The 27,878-nt window shown below is 41.8% G+C and overlaps 1 protein-coding gene across 2 annotated transcripts in view; it reads left to right on the forward strand.

The window, feature by feature from the left end:
* LOC138764726 (15-hydroxyprostaglandin dehydrogenase [NAD(+)]-like) overlaps positions 1 to 27,878 on the forward strand; it is a 98,978-nt gene that overhangs the window by 34,089 nt on the left and 37,011 nt on the right. Inside the window, exon 5 of one of the 2 annotated variants that reach the window (XM_069940996.1) lies at positions 17,419 to 17,516. The exons of the other annotated variant lie outside the window; for it this stretch is intronic. Within the exon in view, the coding sequence (XP_069797097.1) occupies positions 17,419 to 17,450 (32 nt within the window). The 3' untranslated portion in view covers positions 17,451 to 17,516. Of the gene's footprint in view, positions 1 to 17,418; positions 17,517 to 27,878 lie in introns of those variants that run through there. 2 annotated transcript variants of the gene reach the window in all.

Below are 27,878 nucleotides of genomic sequence, written 5' to 3' on the forward strand. Positions count from 1 at the left end.
GTAAGGAAGAAACCTCCTTTATTACAAATCTCATTTAACTCATGATAAAGATCTTCTGCTTCTTTTTCTGAAACCACTGAAGTAAGACAATCATCAACATGGAAATTATTTCTGATGATGTTAATAGCTTGAGAACTAAATTATCTTCAGCATGTTTTCTGAGAGAAAAATTTGCACAACTCAGTGATGAATTTGCCCCAATAGTTCATCAACTGTCATTCTGCATTCAATCTCCTTTAGACCACCATAACAATTGTAAAAAATCATGACCTTCTGCTGATACTTTCATTTGATGAAACATCACATCAATACCTGCAGCAATTACAATGGGCTCTTTACAAAATCTTATCAGAACAGCTATTAAAGTACTGATTAAGTCTGGACCTAGTAGAAGTTGAGAATTCAATGAAACTCCTTGAAATTATGCTACACAATCAAATGCTACACATGATGAGGTAAATACTTTTTTTTAACCATCTTCACATATATCTTAAGATACCTTTTCAATCATGTCCAACATGTCATTTACATATTCCAAATAAAAGGAAGAATTTCTCTTGAAATTACTCTTCAAATTCAGCATACGCTGTTCTGTAATTATTTTATTATCTGGCATAAAAATCTCCCTTTTCTTCAAAGGTAATGCTATACAGTAATGACCATCAACATGTTTAACAGAATTTGAAACTAAATCCAGAAACTGCTTATTCTCCTTTGAAGGTTCTTGAATATCTCTGAGATATTCATAAAAATTAATTTTATTCCCACAGATCATAAAGTTTCACAACTGAAATTCTGTTGACATTCACGTTCAACGTCTCTTGATCATTATTCATTTTCCCTCCTAATGGTCTGTTAATCATCCATCCAAATAACGTTCTTACAGCATAAGGTCCACCTTTTTGACTCCTTATTACTTCTGGAGGTTTGAGAGCTTTTGGTACATCTAATCCAATTAACATCTCAATCTTGACATCAATCTTAGGTAAGCAAACATCCTTTAGATGAGCCATACAGTTTGATATCATCCTGACATGGAATATTCTCCTTATTCACAGGCTTAGTTTTCTGAGTATATCCACTTGGAAGATCACAAAATTAATTGCTATTCAATTCAGCAATCTCAATGTTTTTTTCCATTATTCATTGTCTTCATTAAGAGCTGTGATCTTTTTTCCGTGAAAATTAAGTTTATTCATTAATTCAACAGTACAATATGATGTGGTACTTCGTGGTTCAGGAAATGCGTAGGACTTCAATATAAAGTTCCCTTTTTTATCTTTAACCTGCACAGGAACTACTGAGAGGTCTTTGTCACCAGCCCCAGAAAGACTGTTTGTCCGAACTGAAGCTGAAATGTCCTCTCTGACTGTGTCTTTAGTCTTGCATTCAGATTGTTTGACTTCCTTCTCAACTTTACTTTGTGAGGGGGACATCACGTGATGTCATGAGGAACACCACGCAACCTACCGACTCCCAAGGGATTAACTGAAAAAAAGTCCATATTAAGCAAAGTTAAAGTTACAAAAACTATTTTAAAGTTACTTTAAAGTGCTCATCAGAAGAAAAAATATTTATCTGAATAAAGGAAAAGCTATAAAAACTACACCATATTAAAACAGGACGAGAGAAAGGAAAGAGAACTCGGGCCTACCTTGTCATTGAAGCAGGATCTGCTGGTGAGGGCCCAATTGGAGGACCATCCTCCAGAGCCTTCTCTGCGGTACCCCGCAAAGATGGTGCTATTCGAAAAATTAACACTGCACTGTGCATGCAAGAGAAGTCGGGCATGGGCATTGCAGAGGAAAAAATAATTGAAAAAAAAAACTTCAAGTCTTTCAAAGGGCCACTCTGACATCTCCAACTCTGAACAGGAGGGTAGCACTTCTCCTGTGGAAGAGGATTCAGAGGATTATGGAAGCGAAGAAGAAAGGATAAGTTCAGAAGAAGAAAGATGTAAAGGCAAGAAAAAGACTTTTAATAAGAAAATGGATAAAATTGAAACTGTAGTGGCCTATCTGACAGCACTACCTTATGCAAGTGGCAATAATTGACAATGGAGACAGTAGAGACAGGAATCAGTCCCTTTATTGTGCTTAACCACAGCTTTTATAGTTTCTTCTGCGCGTTTCACGCTGAGCCTTCTGGGATGCGGTAGTGCCATTACTTTTCAGCCACCGGTGTCGGGTGCCACAAAAAGTGCAGGCTCTTATTCACGCGCTTTTCCTAATTGCTGGTGCCTGGCTTGTAGCTGGAGGACTGGGACGTCGTTGAAGGTTATGCGCTCTGGTAATGCGCTTGCTAAACTGCTTTGGCTGCGCGTGATTCTGTTGTTCGCCTGGGGCTCCCGCTACAAAGCTAAAATTGACAGACTTTCTGATACATTGGAGAGTGATTTTAAACTTTTAACTGTAGAATTGAAGCAAATCTGAATGGATAAATAATGTTTCACAGAGTTGATAAATTGGAAGGGAACATTCAAGAAACACAAGGTATTGAAGAAAGGTCAAATATAAATGAAGATTTCTATGAATGAAAAATTGCTTGAGAAAGTTGACATTTTGGAAAATTACAGCAGAAGGAATAATCTTAAAATTCTGAGAATGTCTCAAGGTAAAGAAGATCAAGATGTGATCTGATTTTTTTCAAGAATAGATAACAAAAATATTTAGAGAAGAAGATTTTAATTGAGAGAGCTCATCGAGCTCTTAGACCAAAGCCAGGGCCTAACCAGAGACCTCTATCTATCTATCCTGATTAGATTTTTCAACTATCATGATAGAGAGAGAATACTTAGTTTAACAATGAGAAGAGCTAGAGAACATGGAACTTTGAATTCTGAAGGGGATAATTTTTTTTAAAATCCAGATTTGAGTCAAACTCTATTGAAGAAGAAAGTTTAACCCGGTTAAGAAGCTTTTATAAGATACTTTGAAAGTATTTTTGCCAGATCAGCAGAATATGTTTTTTACAAGTCATGTGCTAGCTGAAGATTATGTGAATGGTTTATCTAAAACTCAAGCAACAATAGATGATGATTTGTTGAAATAAATCAAAGCTGATGCATAAAAAAGGGGGTGTAATTCTCCCCTTTTATTTACCTTTTTTTTCTTCTTTTTGATGGATGAAGAAATTCTGTATGGAGAAGTACTATTGTTTCTATAGAAAAGATCCCCTCCCCCCCCCCCCCCCCGCCGAGGGTTGGGGGACATGTTTGTTTATTTCTGACAGCTACCTGTGTTTTCGCGGTTTGACCATGACCCATAAAATGTAGGGTGATAACACTAGTATCTTCAGCATTTTGGAGAGAGAGGGTGTGGCTTGTTTTATCTTTCTTTTCCTTTTTTTATAATAACTTTTTATAATGTCTTAATTTTGAGTAATTTTGATGTTCTTGGATTGCAAACATTGACATTCATGACTAAATTAACTTGTGGGAATCCTTCCTGGATAGGAGTGATCGACAGGAAGTTTTTTTTTAAATTCATGGATAATGAAAATGAATGAAGCAGTTAAGATTTTGAGTTTTAATATTAATGGGTCTATAAAAAGAATTTTTTTAAAATCCTGCATTAAAAAATTGGGAATAGATATTGCTTTTTTACAAGAGACTTATTAAACCAAAAAAGAACATTTGAAATTAAAAAGAGATTGGGTAGGCCAGATAGATTTTTATACATTTCATTCTAAAGTTAGAGTAGTAGCAATTTTATATAAGAAAAATCTACCAGTTAAAATTCAAAATGTAATTACAGATCGGCTGATAGATATGTAATAGTAAATTGTGAAATATTTTCTGAGGAGTGGACTTTGTTAAATATATACACACCAAATATAGATGATCAGAAATTCATACAAGATACTTTTTTGAATTTAGTAGATGTCTATGAAAATGTTTTAGAAGGTGGAGATATTAATTTCTGTTTGGAACCTAGTTGGATAAATCATCAAGAACTATAGTTAAATCAAAAGTGGCTAAACTAGTGTTCTTTAGTGAAGGATTTGAATTTAATTGATATATGGAGAAGGATACATCCTAAAGATAGGGATTATTCCTTTTATTCTAGTAGAGTTGATACATATTCTAGAATTTTTTTTTGCATTCGACTCAAAATTAATCAAGAGTTTTAAATGTTGATTATAAAACAGGAATATTTTCTGATCACTCTCCACTGTTGACTGAATTGGAATTTACTGAAAAACAACACTTAGATTCTAGATGGAGATTAAATTCTTTATGATAGAAAGGGGTAGATTTTTATCTTTTTATAAGACCACATATGGAATTGTTCTATGACACAAATTTACATTCAACAGAAGATAAATTTATTATTTGGGATGGGTAAAAAGCTATTTAAGGGGACAAATTATAAGTTATACTTCAAAACTTAGAAAGAAATATATGAAAGATATTGAAAAAGAAATACAAAAGTCATCTTAGGAGAATAAATATAGAAGTTTAATTAATAAGAAATTAAAATATAATATAATGTCAATATATAGAACAGAGAAAATGATATTATGGTCAAAGCAGAAATATTATGAATTAGAAGAATGATCTCATAATGTTTTAGCTTGCCAATTAAAAACGGAACAACCTTGTAGAACAATTATTGCAATACAACAGAATAACAATGAAGTGACATTTAAACAACAAAAAATAAATGATGTATTTAAGGAAATCTATGAAAATTTATATACATCTGAGTTGTTACATGATGTCACAAATGGTATTATCAAGTTTAACTGAAGTTGGTAAAGATGATTTAGTTACTCCTTTTACTGATCAAGAGGTTAATTATGCACTTAAAAGTGTAGATGCCTCTAGCTTTAAATAAAGTTGTTAATTCTTTTAGACAAATTGTATGAGCTTCACCTCCAAAGTTCACAATTAAATTTTTATTTGAATTTCAATCGCTTTAATCCAATAAATCCAACTCTGTGGCTGTTGCTTTTCATAGCTTTAATTTGTTGATAAACATTTTGCATAGCTTCGCATTAAGACTTTCATAATAATAAATAACAAAGTATTTTCTGCATGATAGAGATGTAAAATGTATATAAAGAAGCTCAAACTTTAAAGAGATACATAATGGTATTTAAAGAGATACACAAAAAAATTCAAAGAAAATTTTCTTGTGCTTATGCATCCTTCACATGTTGTCAAATAATAATCAAGGCGCTAGTCTGGGTGGCTATTACCACGTCGTCACTATGGTAACACTACAAATAATAGTTCTCTTAAAGAGATAGGCACAAAATTAACTAAGAGTTAAAAACCTTTACAAGCAGGACTGCTCTTTATTCTTTGGCCAGATTGGCCTCTCCCTTTAGCTTTTGCAGTCACATATGTGGAATTGTTTATACAGAGATCTTTCATCCTTCTTACTGAGCCATTAATTGTTTACAGAATTGTACATTCCTGAATGCAGGAATGAAAGGAAATAGGAGCAGGAATGGGCCCCCCTACCCTAACATTTAATATGATGGGGGCAGCGTGGTTAGTGTTACAGTTAGTGTAATGTTATTACAGTGCCAGCAAACTGCATTTGCATCTGGCGTGGTCTGTAAGGAGTTTGCGCGCTCTCCCCGTGTCTGCGTGGGTTTCACCCGGGCACTCTGTTTTTCCTCCCAGCCTTAAAAAATGTACAGAAGTTGTAGGTTAATTTGGATGTCATGGACTAGTGGCCTGTACCATTCTGTACGTCTAAATTTTAAAAAAATTATGGTCAGAATCAATCAGAATTTATTGTCATGAACAAGTCATGAAATTTGGTGTTTTGCCACAGCAGCAGTGTGCAAGCATTCATATTATAACCATCTTACAACATTGCCGTAAATAAAATAAATAAAAATAACAGTGCCTGTAAAGTAAAGCAGTGTTTTTGGTTCATTGATTATTCAGGAATCTGATGGCATCGGGGAAGAAGTTCTCCTTGTGCCTCTGAGTGTTCATCTTTAGGCACCTTTATCCTGATGGTAGCAGAGTGAAGAGAGCATGGCCTGGGTGGTGGGGCATCTTTGAGGATAGAGGCTGCTTTTTTAAGACGCCGCCTCATGTAGATGACCTCGATGGAGTGAAGTCTGGTGCCTGTGATATCGCAGGCCGAGTTAACAACTCTCTGGAGTTTATTCTTGTCCAGAGAGTTGGTGTCTCCATACCAGCCAGTGATGCGGCCAGCCAGAATACTCTCCACGGTACACCTGTAGAAGTTATAAGATTCTTCTGTAACATTCCGAATCTCTTCACACACCTCACAAAGTATAGCCGCTGACGAGCTTTCTTTATTATTGCATCAAAATAGAGGCTCTGGGACACATCTTCGGAGATGTTCACACACAGGGATTTGAAGTTCTTGACCCTCTCCACTACTGAGCCCTTGATGAGGACTGGGTCATGTTCCCCTAATTTACTCCTGGAGTCCACAGGAGGAAGTTAGTGGAAGTCATAGCTGACCTACGCTGGCCTCTCTTCTGCGCTCGTTCCACATTGCCTTTCATTCCATCTCTAATGAACTGGCCTCCATCACCCCCATGGACATGGGATTCTTAGGATCACTACATTCTGGGAGATAAAATATCTACTTTCCTTGGTTATAAGTGATCGGCCCTTATTTTATAACTCCATCACCTTGCTCCTATCTCTTTCAAAATTTAAAAAAAACCTCTGCTGTTGTCCTCCTAAAGATCTCATATGTATGAACAAAGTTACCCTTCAATATTTTAGAATCCAAGAAATTCAAGTCCAAACTGTCTACCCTCTCTTAATAGTTCATAACTCTTTTCCCTTGAATTAGCCTGGTGAATTTTCTTTTTTCTACCTCTAATGCAACTATATAATTTGTTTAGGTAAGGGGGCCAGAAATGTGGTTTTACCAACACCCTATGCAACTGCCGTAAAACTTCCTTGTTCTAAAACACTAACCTCTTCACATTAAAAAACAATATGTTGTTTGAACATAGAACAGTACAGGCCCTTCAGCCGACAATGTTGTGCTGACCTAAGGAAACATACTCCACAACAATCTAATTTTTTCTCAATCTTACATCCACAACCCTCAATTTTCTACATCCTTATGCTAATCTAAGAGTCTTTTAAATGTTCCCATTGTACCAGCCTCCACCATCACCCCTGGTAAAGGATTCCAGACACCCATTGCTGTCTGAGTAAAATACTTACCTCTGGATCTCCCCTAGACTTTCCTCCATTCACCTTAAACAGATGTCCTTTGGTATTTGCTATTGTTGTCCCAGGAAAAAGGTGCTGACTGTCCACCATATCTCAGCCCCTCATAATCACATCCTTTTGGTCACCTCTCATTCTTTGTCGCTCCAAAGGGAAAGCCATAGCTCTGTCAATCTTGCTTCATATGACATGTTCTCCAATATAGGCAACATCCTGGTAAATCTCCTCTGCACCTCTCCAAAGCACTTAGAGTATATCTATGCTCTCACGAGTTGACCAGAACTGAACACAATGCTCCAAGTGTGCAGCTAATATTGTAAAGTTGCAACATCACCTCATGACTCATGAACTTAATCCTTCAGCAGCAGATGAAGGCCAACAGGCCATACACCTTCTTAACTTGTAGAAGCCTTCCATTCACCATTTAGTCTGCTTTAAGTCTGTGCTTTCAAAGTGCATCACTTTACACTTACCCCAGATTGAACTCTATCTGCCAATTCTCTGCCAAACTCTGAATTCTTGTAACCTATCAACCTTCTACACTATGCACAACTCCTCCAACATTTGTATCATATGCAAACTCACAGATTCACCTCTCCACTTCTTCATCCGTCATTTACAAAATTCACAAACAGAAGGGATTCTAGAACATATCCCTATGGAATGCCATTAGTCATGAATACCCTCTGCTTTCTGCAGGCAAGCCAATTCTGAAACCAAGCAACCAAAGTTCCTTGGATCCTATGACTTTCTGAAGGAGCCTACCATGGGGATTTTGTCAAACGTCTTACAAAAATCGATATAGCATATCCACTGCCTTATCTTCATTGGTTTCCTTGTCATCTCTTTCCATTCTTAATTAACAGTTGGACCTGCCTTCTAAATTTTTACGATTCATGCAGTTGGACAGCTAAGTCCCTCTGAACTTCACTTATTTGCATTCTCTCTCCATTTAGGTAAGATCTTCTTTACGGATTTCTGATGTCATTAGCCCTTTTTACACAGAGATCCTGCAACGCTGTTGTGAAGAAGACACGTCATTAAGCCGGTTTTGCTCCTTTACACTAAACCAAACAACAGCGGCAGAACATGATTCGGCACTGTGACTACCTCCGCTGCCGGCTTAAAGGGGGGACTACAATGACCTCCCACCCCATCCCCATTCTGCATTTGTACCTTTTACATAGAATGGTATAGCACATTAAAGGCACAATATTCCTGCCTTGAAGTGGCTGGGTAAAAGAGGCTGTTGACTTGATGGAGTCACCTTGCTTTGCAAAATAAGAATCCTTTAATGGAGATATTGGAGATCTTCAGTCTTCCCTTTGGATCAGTGAAGGTCAATGTGGTCTGTCAGAATGATAGTCAAAACCGTGAGATGGTAATCTAGACATCACAATGTTACATTTAAAGGCAGGGAGTTATAAAATGTATTGTTGCTGTTGCAACACATGACTCTGACCTGTTAATTTGCATGCGATAAATCTCCTGTCAAGAGCAATGCCATAATGATTTGAGGATCTAATGTTATGATGCCGTTGACCAGTAACTATGGACATGAATGTTCTCCTACAATTAATCAGTGTGTTGTTTATTACCTTACATTTAGAGATCTCATGCTGCATCAAACCTCCAACACAAGAACTTGGGTGGAATTTAGCCTAATTTTTCTCTGCCTCACCTTCTGCAGTTGAACATCTAACTCAGAGATGAGTGTGACCAGCTGACTTGCAGCTTATTACAACAGTGAGAAAATAAGGAAGTGGGCACGATGGGTGAGCGGGTTGGTAACGAATGCATTGACAAAAATAACTTGAATTGAAATTGGACTCATTGCACAATGGAATTCAATGCAGTCATAATCAAACCAGATTTGCTTAGACTGTCACTTGGAGTCATATAGGCCAATGTAAAAGACCAGTTGAGTACATTGATGATGGGTTCAGGCCCAAAACATCTTTATCTTTGCTGTATAAATATATTGTTTGATCTGCTGAGTTTCTCCTGCATTGAGTTTTTACTTCAATCATGTTTGTCTGCAAATTTCGGTCAAGTGTTGTCCATTGCTGTAACAATATGTGTAGAATTGAAATGTTGCTGATTAATGGTTGTGCTGGTTACGTGGTTTAAAGTTTCTTTATACAACCCTTAATCCTGTGATAGGCACGTAAAGATCACAGAAATGCGGGAGGAACTCAGCCAGTCTCGCAGTGTCCTTTGTTCTCCAACATTTCTGTGTTTTGACTATAATCACAGCGCCTTCGGACTTCCATGTTTCACTCCTGAAGAGCATGTGAGTGGTTCTCAACCTTTTTCTTTCCACTCACATACCACTTCAAGTAGTCCCTATGCTCTGTGATTAGTAAAAGATGATGTGTGAGTGGGAAGGGAAGGTTGAGAATCACTGCTCTAGACCCAATTGTTACTGAAATATTGTGCTTGAGAAAAATTGTCATGGCCCATTTCCTTTGGAGGACTGAAACCGTGCACATAACGAGTCAATTAGGAATGATTAAAACAGTGGTTTTCAAACTTTTTCTTCCCACCCACATCCCACCCTAAGCAATCCCTGACTAATCACAGAGCACCTATGGCAGAGGGAATACTTAAAGTGGTATGTGAGTGGAAAAAGAAAGATTGAGAACCACTGATCTAGAGGGTATGGAATTATGACTTCAATGTGTGGAGGTGGTGATACCCCAATTATAACACCCTGCATCTTGCTATTTTCAGGTGATGCTCACTATGGTTTGCATCCCCTTTGCAGTCTCTAATTCAAGCTCAAGTTCTTTGTCAGATTTAGCGAAAATCATTCAGGCATCTGCCTGCTTTCAACTCACATCTTGTGGAAAGGCTCAGGTCTGAAACGTCGGTTATATATCTTTACTTCCTATAGGCGCTGAAAGACCTGCTGAGCTCCTCAAGAGTTTTTTTGTTTTTATTATCAAAATTCTAGTGACAAGAGGGTGTTTTGCAGTGAGGCCAGTGGACATCTCATACATAGTACAAAAATTAAAATACAGAACTGCAGAATTACAAAGAGAAATCAGTTCGTACAGAGCAAAGGCAACATAATTTTACTATTTCAGGGCCAGGTCCGAAGTTTTATAATAGAGAGAGAAACTGTCCTTGAATCTGGTCCAGGAACACTGGAGGAAAATCTATGGACACTCAGTGGCTCTGAAGGGGCACTCTTTGTTTCTCTTTCTCTTGTACTGTAAGGGGCACTGGGCAATACTAATGGCGACTCTTCAGCTCCTGTCTGAGCGGTGACATGGATCCATTCCAATTCGTATACTGCAGCCACAGGACTACAGTGGATACCATCTCACTGGCTCTACATAAAGCCCTGGAACACCTGGACAGCAAAGATGCATTCATCAGGGCGCTCTTTATCAACTACAATTCAGCATTTAACTCCGCCATTCCCTCAAAATTGATCAGCAAACTCCAAGACCTGGGACTCACCATTCCATTGTGTAAATAGATCCTGAATGTCCTCACCTCCAGACCACAGACTGTGAGAAATGGTAAGAACTTCTCCACAATCTCCATCAGTACTGGAGTACCGCAGGACCATATTCTTAGCCTTCTGCTCCATTCGCTTTGTACCTATGACTGTGTGGCTCTGTAAAACAACAACACCTTTTATAAATTTGCTGACGATACCACATTAGTGGGTTTTATGGCACAGCAAGAACAATTCATCTAGATGTGCTGGCACCATATTTATCTCCCAATTATCTATCACTAACTATATCATGTTGTTCTGTGATACAGAAATGCCAAAGTAAATGTTTTGTTTTGAATGCTATGCAGGCAAGTCAATGTCTACATAGTAGAGCAAGTAGTCCAAGAATGAACAATTAAGCTATAACATTCAGTCCAATCCTACAGTGTCTCTGGGGCTTTACTGAGCTTTATGCTTCTCTGAGTCATTTACGGAACATGGTTATTGCTGACAGAGGCAGCATTTATTGCTCCTTCCTAATTGTTCTTGTGACGATGGTGGTCAGAGGCTGTGGTCCAGTTGGACAGGGTGTTTTCAGGGGTTAGACCCAATGAGGATCCTAAACAGGATTCTATGTGACCTTTACGTGATGTGGTTAACAAAGTCATACTGACCTTGATGGCAGAGAATACAAATTTGGGGAAGTGGTAAACCATTCTTATGCCATGATTGGCTTCTGCTGGTTGGACACGCCTCCTGAGAGCAATCCTACCCATAGCCCCTTGCAAGCTCCCCTTTCTCTTTGCTTCGATAAGTCAATAAGGTTGATAGTTAATAAAAGCCTGAGAGTTTTAGAACTCCAGCCTTTTGATATTATTGATGGTACGTCAGGGGATTGCTATTGCAGTAGCCTTAGTACATAACAACCAACTGAAAAACAACCAACATAACAACCAACTGAAAAACCTCACAAAGATAAGCGTATACAGAGCCGTTGTCATACCCACACTCCTGTTCGGCTCCGAATCATGGGTCCTCTACCGGCACCACCTACGGCTCCTAGAACGCTTCCACCAGCGTTGTCTCCGCTCCATCCTCAACATCCATTGGAGCGCTTACACCCCTAACGTCGAAGTACTCGAGATGGCAGAGGTCGACAGCATCGAGTCCACGCTGCTGAAGATCCAGCTGCGCTGGATGGGTCACGTCTCCAGAATGGAGGACCATCGCCTTCCCAAGATCGTATTATATGGCGAGCTCTCCACTGGCCACCGTGACAGAGGTGCACCAAAGAAAAGGTACAAGGACTGCCTAAAGAAATCTCTTGGTGCCTGCCACATTGACCACCGCCAGTGGGCTGATAACGCCTCAAACCGTGCATCTTGGCGCCTCACAGTTTGGCGGGCAGCAACCTCCTTTGAAGAAGACCGCAGAGCCCACCTCACTGACAAAAGGCAAAGGAGGAAAAACCCAACACCCAACCCCAACCAACCAATTTTCCCTTGCAACCGCTGCAATCGTGTCTGCCTGTCCCGCATCGGACTTGTGAGCCACAAACGAGCCTGCAGCTGACGTGGACTTTTTACCCCCTCCATAAATCTTCGTCCGCGAAGCCAAGCCAAAGAGTACATAACTGCAGTCCATTTTGTAGATGCACAATGCATTCACAGTGACCCAGAGGTGGAGGAAGTGAATAGTTTATGAACATATTGTTTGATGGTGAAAAGAACTGCAATTGGAAATAAATGAGAAGTAATGTTTTGTAAACAGAAATATTGGAAAGAATTTTAACCTTGAAATTTGTGCAAATTAGTTGGATCATTTATTGCCTGAAGTGAAACATAAAAGTCTACGAATGCTGAGATTGTAGTAAAAACACAAAAATGTTGCAGGAACTCAGCTGGTCTTGCAGCATCAATAGGAAGTAAAGATATTGTTATATCATCAGGACAATGTGAACTATTTTGTAACTTCACACTGCAGTAGCTGTAGTGCCCCACTGTGGGGTGTATGTATATGTGTGAACTGCTTCCTGAGATGGTGGAAGACATCAGTAAGTAAACTCTCTTCTGTTTTTAGAATCTTGCATCTTAAGAACCTCCCAAGTAACCCAGAGACATAAAATGGTAGCAGCAGTACAAGAGAACAAGAATAAAGCCATAGAATTGAATTTATATCACTGAAATATGAAGAAGGGGAAGAAGAGAAAAAACATTATTGAAACAAAATGGCTGGAGCAACAACAGTTCACCTAGTGATGGACTGGGAGGCTGAAGATATTGTTGAATTATATATAACCATATAACATTTACAGCATGGAAACGGGCTGTTTCAGCCCTTCTAATCCATATGGAACTAAGTACTCTCCTCTAGTCCCACCTACTTGCACCCCACCCATAACCCTCTATTTCCCTCCCATCCATAAGCCTATCCAATCTTTCCTTAAATGACAAAATTGACCCTGCCATCACTATCTCTCCTGGAAGCTCATTCCACTCTCTGAGTAAAGAAGTTCCCCTTCATGTAACTTCTAACCTTTTGCCCCTTAACTCTAACTCATGACCTCTTGTTTCAATCTTTCCTACTCTCAATGGAAAAAGCCTATACATATCAACTCTATCTATTCCTCTCAGAAACTCAAATACCTCTATCAAATCCCCTCTCAACCTTCTACGCTCCAAAGAATAAAGACCTAATTTGCAATCTTTCTTGTAATCTAGATGCTGAAACCCAGGTAACATTTTTGTAAATCTCCTCTGCATTCTCTCTACCTTGTTGATATCACTAATATAATTCAGTGACTAGAATTACACACAGTACTCTAAATTTGGCCTCACCAAATTCTTGAACAGTCTCAACATCACTTCCAAACTCCTGTATTCTATGCATTGATTTATAAAGGCCAGCATACCAAAGCCTTCTCCACATGAGCTTCTCCCTTCAATGAACAATGCACTGTTATTCCTGGATCTTTTTGCTCCACTGCTTTCCTCAATGCCCTCCCATTTACTATGTGTGTCCTGTTTTGATTAATCCTACCAAAATGAAACACTTCACACTTATCAGCATTAACATCCATCTGCCATCTTTCAGCCCACTCTTCTAAGCAGTCCAAATCCCTCTGCAATATTTGAAAACCTTCTTCATTATCCGTAATTCCACCTATTTTAGCACCATCTGCATATTTACTAATACAGTTACCACCCCATCATCCAGATGATGAATGTATACATAAAACAGCAATGGACTCAATATAGATCCTTGAGGCACACGCTTGTCACTGACCTCCACTGACCTGACAAACAGTTATCTACTATGACTCTCTGGCATCTTCCTTCCACCCACTGCTGAATCCATTTGACTATCTCAAAATTACTTTCTAATGACTGAACCTTCCTAACTAACCTTCCCTGCGGAACCTTATCGAAGGCCTTACTGGTCCATATAGACAACATCCACTGCTCTACCCTCATCAACATCCCTAGTCACCTCTTCAAAATGTTCAACAAGATTGGTCAACATGACCTTCCACGCACAAATCTGTGTTGAGTGTTCCTGGTCAGACCCTGTTTCTCCAGATACTTATATATATCAGAAATCATCTACAAATTTCTGGAATTCACTACAACTGTGGCATGATCCATTATCACTGCAGACAATTTAAAGAATTCCATGTCTTGCAAAGATCAATTTCATATATTGGATCACACAAGCAGCAGACATGTTAGGAACCAGCGCAATCTCTGGATAGTTCAATAGATTATCAAAAACCAGCAAGTAATTCTTTCCATCCACGTAGAACAGATCAGTCCCAACATTCTGCCATGGTTCTGATGGTCCATCAGTTATTATCATGGGTTCCTTTCCCTGCTTTCCAAAAGGAATCCTCAAACAACAGTATCTGCCAAATGGTGTATTAAATGTCCAGTATTTTGTGCTATCTTCATGTAGTTTTATTTGCCAGAAGCCCTGGGATACATCCAATTGAGTGAAAAAATTTGCACCGGCCATCTCACTTGCAATTTCATCCCTGGTGGGAATCTGATATTGTTTCCTCTTTATTGGTATTGAAGTCTTTTGGATCCATGCACACACATAGGTCACCGTTATTCTTTTTGACACACACCATTGAATTCATCCATTCTGTGGGCTCCTCCACTTTCTTTATGACCCATAGTGCAATTATTCAGTCACGTTCCTGCTTGAGCTTTGCTTTTGGGGGCACTGGAGCCCACATTGGGATATGCACTACTGGCTGTGAGTCCTCTTTTAAGTGTATCTTTTAGGTGAATTGTAGAACTCCAAACCCATTGAAAATGACAGGCAATTGATCCAGTATTTCTTCTACGCTGATCTGTGCATGTTCACTGTTAAAGTGATACACCCTCTTGACTAGGTTTAAGTTTTCACATGCTTTGTCACCAACCAGTGAATAATGTCAATCTGGGACTACTGTGAACCTGAAAAGTGGTGCTCTTTATCTTTAAATTTCATCTTGAGTTTACATGTACCTTTCATATTGATGCACTGTCAATATGTTTGCATGGATGTACGGCTTTATCTTCATTGCCCTGATGTCGCGTTCAGAGATCAAATTGACCTTTGCCCCTGTGTCTAACTTGAAAGGAATATTTGTTCCATTTGTATGCAGTGATATAGTCCATTTATCCTACTCGACACTGCTCCCTTCCAGCACCACCATGCCCAAGAAAAGTGTACCACTGAGAGGAGTTTCTTCTATTGCATGTACACTTCTACTTCTGTATAGTTTCCCTTCGGAATCACATTGCTTTGCCCAGTGATTCTGCCCTTTGCACATATTACACACTGTTCCATAAGCTGGGCATTGTTTTGGCGCAGGTTTAGTGCCACATTGTTTACAACTGAATGTCTCTCCATCTTTTTGTTGTTTCCTTTATCTCGCTTTTTGTTTATGTGTGTGTCCAGATGCTGCGGCTACAACTAAGCCTTTGTTTTCACTAGCTTTTGCACCCTCACCAAACTTGTTTTGCAGGCTACAGAGCTACTTCACTGGTGTGCCACATCTTCACAGCAGTAACCTCTCTCTCAGTTTCTTATCATTAATTCCGAACACAATTTGACCCTGCTATTCTAAGGGTGCTCATGTCAAATCCTGCAGCATAGTGATGTGGTAACATCCTGGCTGAACTACTGATCTTGGAGCCAGAATTCTGGATCACTAACTCAGAGATGTGTGTCCCTACAACTAAAACCTGAACTTGAACTTGAAATCCCACCCTACGGTAGCTGAGGAAATAAAATTAAATGTTAGTTTGGAGAAATCTGAGGAAGAAATATTTTTCACAATATGGAATGAGTAACTTGAAGGGATTGAATTTATTTAATTTTTTTTTTAATTGAGGCATACAGCGCAGTAATGGGCCATTTCGGCCCATGAGTTCTTGCCATCCTATTACACGCAATTAACCTAACCCTGGTAAGTTTTGAACGGTGGGAGGAAACCAGAGCCCAGAAAGAAAACCCACCTAGACATGGGGAGAACGTACAAACTCCTTACAGACAGCGCAGGATTCAAACCCCAATCCAGTCTCAACCACTATGCCAACTGTGAATTGAATTGAATTATAAGTGCACTGAGATAAAGCAAGAAACTTTTTTGTGTGCTATCCAGGCAAGTCAATCTCTTGTTACAGGGGGTAGTGCAACAATAACAATGTAGCATTTAAAATCAAAACAAACTTGCAAGCTGTAGTGTTGAAAAGTGTGAAAGAGAAAAGTACAGTTAACAGTGCAAGGCATCAGCTTTAAGTCAGGAGACGTTGATAGCAGCAGAAAGTAAACTTCCTTGAATCTGGAGGTACGTGTTTCAAACTCTATGGAGTGAAATGTGTACTGAACTTTACTACTGTGTGACAGGAGTGGGGATGAGAGAGCGTGTCTGGGGTGGGATGATAAAGGCAGGCATTCTCACTGCATTTAAGAAATATTTGGATGAACACTTGAAATCCCATGGAATAGAAGGTCATATGCCACATCCTGGGACAATAGATGAGTATGAACAGCTACTTGCTGGGCAGCATGAACATTGTGGGCTAGTATGAATCCATGATTATAAATCTCAAAACCAAGAGTAGCATAAAAAAAACAAAATAGTTCATGAATGACCTTTGAGAAGAAACACTGCCTACCCTGATATTTCTGAATCAATATTCATTAACTCCTCAGTGCAGGTCAAATATGGGATGGGTAATAAATGCTACAGTTCCCAGTGGTTTCCATATCTGTGACTGCATAATTACTGAGGAAATAGTTACCTTATTTGAATTCTTTGATGGAATTAAATTATCGGGAACAATTCCAATATGGTTACACGTAGTTCATGGTTTTTGAAAATGTATTTCTTCACTAATGAGTTGAATTGTTTGTTGTTAATTGGTCAAGTGACAGTGAGAAGCTCTGTTTGGCTTTGTTCCCAGAATCTCGAATGACAATTTATTTTTATAGATGTGTCATGAAGTTCATTGTCTTGCAGCAGCATGACGGTGCAAACATTTATAAAAACAACCTTACAAAATAAATCAAAATAGTACAAGAAAAAAGTGAGGCAGTGTCTGTGGTTCATTGTTCATTCAGGAATCTGATGGCAGAGGGGAAGAAGCTGTCCTTGTACCTTTAAGTGTTTGTCTTCAGACTCTTGGACCTCCTTCCTGATGGTAATGGTGTGCGGACGGCCTGAGCGGTGGTGGGGTGGGGGTCCTTGAAGATAGCAGCTTCTTTCTTAAGACATCCTCTCTTGTAGATGCCCTCGATGGAGTGGTCTGGTGCCCGTGATGTCTCCCTCTGGTGATTTCTCCTGTCCTGAGAGTTGGTGCCTCCACACCAGACAGGGATCCAACCAGCCAGAATGCTCTCCACGGCACACCTGTGGAAGTTTTCGAGACTCTTTGGTGACATACCGAATCTTCTCAAACTCCCCACAAAGTGCAGCTGCTGGCGAGCCTTCTACCCAGGCAAGTCATCCTATACTCTTACAGTATAGGATGTGCAATAATGAAACAAAAGTGTTGTAACAATAATATTTATTTAATGATATATTTGTATGTACATACTGTGCATATGTATCGCTAGTGTGTTGAACCGAGAACTGCTCGTCGGGTTGTACTTGTACAATCGGATGATAAATAAACTTGGATCCAGTGATATCGTCAGTCAAAGAAGGTATAATGTTAAGAAGACAATTGGCAGGGAGTAAAGAAAAGTGCATTAAAACAGTATGTGGGTTTAAAAATCTGATAACAGCAGGAAGGAAGGAAGTAAACACGCAAGATTGAAGAAACTCAGAAGGTCAAACAGTATATTTTTAGAGTAAATGTTAAGATACATAAGCAACGTTTCGGGCTTGAGCCCTTCAAGTTATTCAGCAGGAAGGAAACTGTCCTTTAAGCTAAAGATTTATGTTTTCAAGCTCCTCTACGTTCTGTCTGATAAAAAAGGGGAGAAGAAAGTGTGAACAGGCTGGGCTTTAATAAGTTGGCTGCTTTCCAAAAGCAATGAGACAACAAGGAGATTGGGTTGTTTGACAGTCTGCAGTGCAATCACAATTCTTTGCAGCTTCTTGTGGTCTTGGACAGTGCAGTTTCTTCTATGCAGCTGAGGGGCATGATTTTTGTTCTGGTGAATCTGCAAATATTAGTAAGAGACCTCAGGGCCACAACAAATTTCCTTGGGCTTCTAAGGAATTAGAATCAATGGTGGACTTCCTTGGCTGGAGTGTCGATGTGATTGGACCAGGACGATGGTAGGAACAGTGTTTCTTATATACGATTTAGATGGCAATCTTAGATGACAATCATCAAGGAGCCACTCCACCCAGCACATGCCCTGTTCTCATTGCTACCATCAGGAAAGAGGTCTAGGTGCCACGAGCCACACCATCAGGAAAGAGGTATAGGTGCCATGAGCCACACCATCAGGAAAGAGGCCTAGGTGCCACAAGCCACACCATCAGGAAAGAGGCCTAGGTTCCACGAGCCACACCATCAGGAAAGAGGTCTAGGTGCCATGAGCCACACCATCAGGAAAGAGGTCTAGGTGCCACGAGCCACACCATCAGGAAAGAGGTCTAGGTGCCACGAGCCACACCATCAGGAAAGAGGCCTAGGTGCCACGAGCCACACCATCAGGAAAGAGGTCAAGGAGCCACGAGCCACACCATCAGGAAAGAGGTCTAGGTGCCACGAGCCACACCATCAGGAAAGAGGTCTAGGTGCCACGAGCCGCACCATCAGGAAAGAGGTCTAGGTGCCACGAGCCACACCATCAGGAAAGAGGTCTAGGTGCCATGAGCCACACCATCAGGAAAGAGGTCTAGGTGCCAGGAGCCACACCATCAGGAAAGAGGCCTAGGTGCCAGGAGCCACACCATCAGGAAAGAGGACTAGGAGCCAGGAGCCACACCATCAGGAAAGAGGCCTAGGTGCCAGGAGCCACACCATCAGGAAAGAGGTCTAGGTGCCACAAGCCACACCATCAGGAAAGAGGTCTAGGTACCAGGAGCCACACCATCAGGAAGGAGGTCTAGGTGCCACAAGCCACACCATCAGGAAAGAGGTCTAGGTGCCATGAGCCACACCATCAGGAAAGAGGTCTAGGTGCCACGAGCCACACCATCAGGAAAGAGGTCTAGGTGCCACGAGCCACACCATCAGGAAAGAGGTCTACGTGCCATGAGCCACACCATCAGGAAAGAGGCCTAGGTTCCACGAGCCACACCATCAGAAAAGAGGTCTAGGTACCACAAGCCACACCATCAGGAAAGAGGCCTAGGTGCCACAAGCCACACCAGGAAAGAGATCTAGGTGCCACAAGCCACACCATCAGGAAAGAGGTCTAGGTGCCACGAGCCACACCATCAGGAAAGAGGTCTATGTGCCAGGAGCCACACCATCAGGAAAGAGGTTTTGGTGCCACGAGACACACCATCAGGAAAGAGGTCTAGGTGCCAGGAGCCACACCATCAGGAAAGAGGTCTAGGTGCCACGAGCCACACCACCAGGTTCAGGAGCTGCTGCTACCCTCCACCTTCAGACTCCTCAACATCAAACTCAATCAGGGACTCATTTAAGGACTCTGACTTGTGCACTTTCTTTTTTCTTCTCTCTGTCGGGCACAGCTTGTTTACATTTCTTTATTTGTATACAGATTTTTTTGCACAGCCAGTAATGGTAATCCTGCCTCACCGGCAAGAAAAAAAGAATCTCAGGGTTGTGCGTGATGTCATCTAGGTACTCCGACAATAAATCTGAAATCTGATTTCCACTTGAGTTGAGTGGATTGATACATCATTTGTGTTAGCACACCATTTTGTTCGCATTGAGTCACATATAAGACAGGCGAATTAAGAGGAGATATTTTTCCCCAGAAGGTCATGAATGAAACTGAACCATCGAACATTACAACACAGAAACAGGCACTTTGAATGTGTGGTGATCTATTATTCTGCCTTCTTCCATAAACCTGCACCCAGTCCATATCCCTCCATGCCCATCCCATCCATTAATCCAGAAGAAAAATATCAATCCAGAAGTTTCACATTTGCGATTCGTCATGTGTAATTCCAGATTTATTTCATGGACTGAATGTCAGGTCCCCACAGGTACCATTGTGGTTCTGAGCCAATATTATTGCATTATTAATGAAGGTCTTTGGTTACTATTTCATTAACCATTGCGCTACAACTGCACCAGTCAGTGGCTGTGTTTTCCTTTTCATTGTTGCTCCGTCAAGGTGGAATTTATGAATTCCTCCCCCCCCCCCCCCCCACCCAGATTTAAAGTATGTTATGAATTACGTCACGCTTTTAGGTCTGGCGCTGTTGCACATGTCGTATTGACTCACTTCTCTCTTTAGGAAAAATGGTATTTCTGTGCAACTCATCTTGCTCCACCTCAACTTCACTGAACATTGAATGATTTAGCAGAATCAGAATTTATTGTCATGAACAAATCATGAAATTTGTTTTTTTTGGCCGCACCACGGTGCAAACATTCATATAAACCACTTTTCCAACAATAAATTTTTTTAAAAATCAAAATAGTGCTGTGGTGAATCTGTGTCATGCTGCCAGTCTCTCGCTGTGCTCAGTCTGACATTGGACATGTATTATCTCTACCACTAAAGACACTCTCCTTGGGTATAACTGCGTACGCACCCATTGTTATTCATTAGTTTCTGCTAATAAAAGCCATGATTCCTGGTTAACTACCCAGCCTTCGTTTTCGTCCTTAACTGGCACTTCAAGTGCACGAAAAGTAAGGCAGGGTCTTTGGCTCATTGATTATTCAGGCATCTGATGGCAGCGGGGAAGAAGCTGTCCTTGTGCCTTTGAGTTCGCATCTTCAGGCTCCTGCACCTTTATCGCAATGGCAGCAGAGTGAAGAGTGTGCGGCCTGGGTGGAGGTGGTCTTTGAGGATAGAGGCTGCTTTCTTAAGACACCGCCTCTTGTAGATGTCCTCGATGGCGCCTGTGATGTTGCAGGCTGAGTTAACGACCCTCTGGAGTTTATTCTTGTCCTGAGATTTGGTGTTTCCATACCAGGCAGTGAAGGCTGCTCTCCACAGTGCACTTGTAGAAGTTTTTGAGAGGCTTTGGTGACACAGCACAACTATTTTCATAGCAAATATCAGCAACTATTTTCACAATTTGATTGAATTTAGAGGCTTAGAATGTTGTGTTCACAGCTACAACTCACTAAGGTACACATTCCTCCAATAGAAGACACTGCAAGATATCAGCCCAATCTTCACTGACAAACTGCCATGTTGTGATGGGAGCTTCTGTGGGTAAATGCCATGGGATGATAGTTGGTGGGGAGGAGGACTGGACATTGACAACTATGTTCCCCTTCAAAAGTCTGGGATCAGGAGTTTGCTTCCTAAACTGAAAATGTTGTTGATTGACCTCAGATTCAACATTCACGATCCCATTATTGTCACATAATAGTACAGATTAAGTTAGTTTCACCCAGCATTCCTTGTAGCATGAGAGAAAGAGAAGCAAAACAGGGTCCCTTTAGAGTCACTGGATGTCTGTGGATTTGCCTCCATTGCTCTCACAGCCTCTGCAGATCCTGTTCGATCCATCGGTAACCTGAACTCCAGACCTCTGACATGACCAGGAAGCCTTCAGCACACAAGTAGCTTCAAGCGCCCTTCTTGAGCACAGCACTCTCTCAAATCCCAGCTCTGATACCTGGTTCCCGTGGCAGCTCACACCCAATGCAGTTGCATCGTCTCCTCTGCTTCTCCTTCTCAATAGGGAAGTGGGGGGTAGGGACAGGTGATCTCCCCATTTCTGGTGCCCTGGGCAGATCCTCTGAAACCTCTTGTGGTCTCTGCTAAGTGCAGGCACTGGCATCTTGAGCACTAACCCCACGGTTGCAGGATTTGACTGACAGACACAATCGGCTCCTTTGACAAGCCGAGTCAAGCCTGTATGGAGACATGGCATTCGGACCGGGCAATTGAACCATTCAGAGCTACACTGTGTCTCTGCTTCCCGCTCACCCTGCCCCTTAACAGCGGCAGCGCTGCCATTATTGTAATTGAACCCCACCACCACCCTCTCCCTCACCCTTTCCCACCTCTGCACCTGGATGGAAAGGCCGCAAGCCCCATCACCCTGAGCCGGTACCGACGCACCTCGGGGATATGTGCTCAGCCTGCCACTGTTCATGTTGCTGACTCAAGACTGCTCTGCTGGATTCAATTCAAACAGGTTATCCATATTTACCTCAAAATATTGATTTAGAAAGCTTTCCTGAAAACATTTGGCAAACTCTAAACCATCCAGGCCTTTTTACAGTATGGGAGCCCCAGTCAATATGCAGAAAGTTAAAATCACCTACTATCACAACTCTATGTTTCCTGCAGCTGTCTGCAATCTCCCTGCAAATTTGCTCCTCCATATCTCACTGACTATTGGGGTAGTTGATAATACAACCCCACTAATGTAGTTTTACCTTTCCCATTCCTCACCTCTAGTCTGTCCTGTCTGAGCACTGCTGTGATATTTTCCCTGATATTTCATCCCTCCTACTCTATCGTGTCTGAAGCAACAGAACCCCAGAACATTGAGCTGCCAGACTTGCACCTCCTACAACCAAGTTTCACTAATGAGCACAATGTTATAATTGCACATGCCAATCCAAGCTCTAAGCTCATCTGTCTTTCCTATGATGCATTGAAATAGATGCACCTGAGAGCACTACTTCCACTATGAATAACCCTTCGATTTCTGTCTTTTTGTGCAGTATTCATATCATCCTTTTCCTCCTCCACTCCACTATCTGCTCTGGCACTATGGTCCCCATCCCCCCCACAAGTCTAGTTTAAACTAGCAAATCTTCCCACAAGGAACTGGAGGTCCACCTCCAGTTGCAATGCAAACCATCCTGCCGGTACCTATGCCAGACTCACAACCCGCCCTCATTAGTCACTTCCTATAAGGAGTTGAAGAGGGCAAGGCTCCCAGCCCGCATCTTGACAACATTATACAGGAGTACATATAGGAGTTTCCTGTCCTCTGTATCATTGTGTGGTATGGCTACTGTAAAGCATTGGAGCGGAAGTCAATACAGAGGATTATTAAAATAGCTAAGATCACTGGGGTCTCCCTTTCAACTGTTTGACAATATTTACTGGGAGTGTTGCTTAAATAGGGATCGAAGAATTATTGAGGACCCTTTCCACCCAGCATATGGTATCTTTGGCCCACCACCATCAGGATGAAGGTACAAGAGCATCAAAATCAGGACTGTCAGGCTGGGAAATAGATTCTTCCTGCAGGTTGTGATGAATAATATCCTGTATTCAAGTAAATAATTCCAAGATCTGTCACCATAATTTATGTTATATTTTTATGCATATATGCAATTATCAACTTTAAGTTTATTTGTCATCCAATTGTACTAGTACATCTAGACAGGTCACTCGTCTGAGTGCTACTGGTACCAATGTAACCCAGTACTATCTGTCACAAGGTCGGCGACTAAACCGACTCACCCAGCAGGCTTGCCTGGTGAGGAGGGTGGCTAGACACCCTGTTAAAGGTCGGACAAACCCTCTCATAGGGTGAACGGCCATCTAACAGACATGAGCCGTGAAGCGCGGAAAGCATCGAAGCTTGGTCTGGCTATTCACTGCAACGGAACTTCTCCCCTCCGTCTTGGACCTCTCCTTGCCGCTGGATCCTGGAGGGGCTGTCAAGAGGGTGGGTCTGGACCTGTGCAACCTCCTACTCAACTAAGATCCATTCACACCCTCGCTGTTCCTTTCTGAGGAGTGGGGTATCCTCACATCAAACCCCACAAACTGAGTGAAAGGAACCATCTGCATCCTATGGGATGGACAGTCAGAAGGCACAACTGGACAAAACACTGTTCTTCAGTAGAACAGTGCAAACACATGCAGGCATAACTCACATATCAAATGATACATATACTAAACGACATTACTAGAGTCACAGAGATTCCTTTTGGAAGTCATTCAGCAATCTCACTGCCCATGAGAAGCTGTTTCTAAGCTCAGTGATTCTGGTTCTCATTCATTCTTCTGTATCTTTTTTCCCAATGGAAGTATCTGGAATATGCTGCATGCGGGATGATAGAAGAATTTGTGAGTTCAATCCCGATAAATCACATCGATGGTGGGGGGTGGGGGGGGGAAGAGACCCCAGTGGTCCTCTCTGCTATTTTTATGGTCCTGTGGATTGGCCTCCAAACTGATGCTCTACAGCAACCATACCACAATGTGATGCAGCTGGCCAGGTTGCTCTCAATGGAACTCCTGTAGAAAGTCGACAGAATGGAGCTTAGTAGCCTTGCCCACCTCTGGCTTCTGAGGAAGTGCAGTTGCTGTTCCTGACCAAGTGAGATGTTGTGTGTCCAGGATAGATCAGTTTTTCAGTGGACTCCAAGGACCTTGGGGCTCTCCACCCTCTCCACTGCCAAGTGATGGTATTAACGAGTAGTGAAGGGTGGTTGGCCCTGGTCCTCCTGAACTCCACAGTCATTATCTTTTTGTCTTGACCACGATGAGACTCAAGTTGTTATTCTTGTACTATTTCATTAGATTTTCCATCTCTTCTCTGTAATTCAAATTATTGATGTTGCTGATGGGGCCAACCTCTGTTGTGTCAACTACAAACTTGATGACACTTTGAGCTGGATTTGGCAATACAGTCATGGGTCAAGAGTGGGTTGAGCACAGAGCCCTGAGTGCCTAGCACGACGATTCTCAATGTTATGCTGCCGACCCGGACAGACTGTGGTCTTTCCCTGAGGGTGTCGAGAATCCAGTTGCAGAGAGGGGCATGGAGTCCCAAGGAGGACAGCTTCTCCACCAGCCTCTGGGAAACTCTGATCTGAAGTCAATTAGGCATCATTCACCAGGTGGGTCAGGACGGAGTGGAGGGACAAAGCTATAGCATCTTCAGTGGAACAGTTCCGTCGGTAGGCAATTTTAAATGGGCCTAGTGTCTCTGGGATGTGTACTTTGATACATTCCATCACCAGATGCTTGAAGCATTTCAAAATGGTGGAGATCAGTGCCACTGGGTGGTGATCGTTGAAGCTTGATACCAGGATGATGGTGGCTGCCTTGAAACCCATGTGGATGACCAGCTGCTTCAAAGACATGTTAAATATCTCTGTAAGGGCTTCCATCAGTTAGTCTGCAGAGTCATTCAGTACCTGACTGGGTTTGGTCCCGCTGCCTTGTGTGGACTCACCCTGTATAGGATTCTCTTCATCCCGGTCGTGGCTATGCGTTGTATAGCCTGTGTGCATCATGGACCAGAGAAACATTTGTCTGGTTGTACGTGTCCAGTCAAATAATAATAAACTTGAACTTGAGGTTGATACATTCAACAGCCTTAAGGCTTTCAATTCACTCCTGCTCTGAGTTGTGCGTCTTTTACAGCACTTAATTTCAGCAAATACTTAGGTTCATGTGATAACAAACTTTTTTTCTGGCACCTTTCCGAGAGTAAATTGCTTTGACATTTCTCAATGTCAAATTTTATTTTGATAACTTTTTGCTGGGTTATTTATGAACTCGTTTCCAAATCGTACACTGGATTTCAAGCAGTAGGAATTGGTTGTACTCTGCCCGAGGGACTTCCTCAGCAGAGTGCAGGTCAGTTCAAGAAACATTTCTTTTTCACCCTCTCAGGGCATCTTCCTTTGAATTCAACATCTGGCACTTTGCACTGGAGTCTTTCTGAAGTGATATCTCTCATCATGTGTGTTTGTTTTAATCAAGAGTGCTGAACATTTTTAAGTTAATAATGAATGGCTCGTGTCCAATCATGCTGACTCCCTTTTCTCGACCAGAAATTTGACTCTGGAAGAGATTTCCCAGCATGTCACAACGCATCAGGAATTACTTAGTTTGATTGTGTTGATACTTTTCTCATTGGAACATGGAGACAAATTTTGGCAAGACTGATGTTATCAGGAAGCTTATTTATATTAAATATTTTTTCAGGTATTAACATTAGTTATGATTATTGGTGAAAATAGAACACTACAGCCTTTTGGTCTCAGTGATCTGTCAACCCATATCTTCTTTCTTTGGCTTGGCTTCGCGGATGAAGATTTATGGAGGGGGTAAAAAGTCCACGTCAGCTGCAGGCTCGTTTGTGGCTGACAAGTCCGATGCGGGACAGGCAGACACGATTGCAGCGGTTGCAGGGGAAAATTGGTTGGTTGGGGTTGGGTGTTGGGTTTTTCCTCCTTTGCCTTTTGTCAGTGAGGTGGGCTCTGCGGTCTTCTTCAAAGGAGGTTGCTGCCCGCCAAACTGTGAGGCGCCAAGATGCACGGTTTGAGGCGAGATCAGCCCACTGGCGGTGGTCAATGTGGCAGGCACCAAGAGATTTCTTTAGGCAGTCCTTGTACCTTTTCTTTGGTGCACCTCTGTCACGGTGGCCAGTGGAGAGCTCGCCATATAACACGATCTTGGGAAGGCGATGGTCCTCCATTCTGGAGACGTGACCCACCCAGCGCAGCTGGATCTTCAGCAGCGTGGACTCGATGCTGTCGACCTCTGCCATCTCGAGTACTTCGACGTTAGGGATGTAAGCGCTCCAATGGATGTTGAGGATGGAGCGGAGACAACGCTGGTGGAAGCGTTCTAGGAGGCGTAGGTGGTGACCCTCTCTATCCTGTCACCTTCTATTTTTCTTCCAACCATGTGCCTTTCTAAGAGTCTCCAAAATGTCTTAATATTTCAGCTTCCACCACCATCCCTGGAAAGGCATTCCAGGCCCCTACAACTCTCTCTATAAAAAAAAAGCACCCCTAATATCTCTCCTAAACTTCCCTTCCTTCATTTAGTACATAGATCCTGTGGTATTTGCTATTCCTGTACCCTATCATAATCTTGTAGGCCTCTATTAAGTCTCCTCTCATCCTTCTATGCTCCACAGGGAAATGTCCCAGCTCTGCTAACCTTGCTTCATAAGACATATTTTCCAATCCAGGCAACATCCTGGTAAGTCTCCTTTGCACCCTCTACGTAACTTTCACATCCTTCATGAGGTGGCCAGAACTGAACACAATAGTCTCAGAGTGGTCTCTCCAAAGATGTGTAGAATTACAGCAAGACTTCTCGACTCTTGAACTCAAAAATACGATTCCAATACTGGAAGTCGAACCCAGGCTGCCTGGATAAAAACCAGGAATCCTAACTGCTAGGCCTTATGGGAACAGCTGCTGAATGACAAAACCTGACAGCACAGTGGTGAGTCAGGACAGTCTCAGGCCTCAACTCCATGTAGGAACCTTCTTACTGTCATGGTATGGATTGTATGTACTCATTGGCCAGTAAAGGCTTGGGCCGGCCTGCCTCCTGATGACACTCTCCCCTGAACTCCTCCCCTGTGACCCAGGCCATAAAGGTCAAGCCACTCGCCCTTCCCTGCACTTCCCTAGTTTGGATCTGGGCCAGCTCAAGTCTTGTGTACAATAAAGCCTATTGTTCCGCTCAGTCTTTATCCTTGTGGTTACTGGGGCAAGTGATGGTGCCCAATACTTGCCTTCTCATCTCACCTAATTAACATGTCCTAGCATTCTCCTGGAGTTCAAAAGAGCTATCATCACAGAGCCCTTTGGTTCATCTTATCCATGCTAAGTTTCCATCTAAGCTACTTGCCTGCATTTGGCCCGATTGACTCTGACCCTTCCCTATTCAGGCACCTGT

This window comes from Narcine bancroftii, chromosome 1 (assembly GCF_036971445.1).
Source record: "Narcine bancroftii isolate sNarBan1 chromosome 1, sNarBan1.hap1, whole genome shotgun sequence".
Classification (NCBI taxonomy): Eukaryota; Metazoa; Chordata; class Chondrichthyes; order Torpediniformes; family Narcinidae; genus Narcine; species Narcine bancroftii.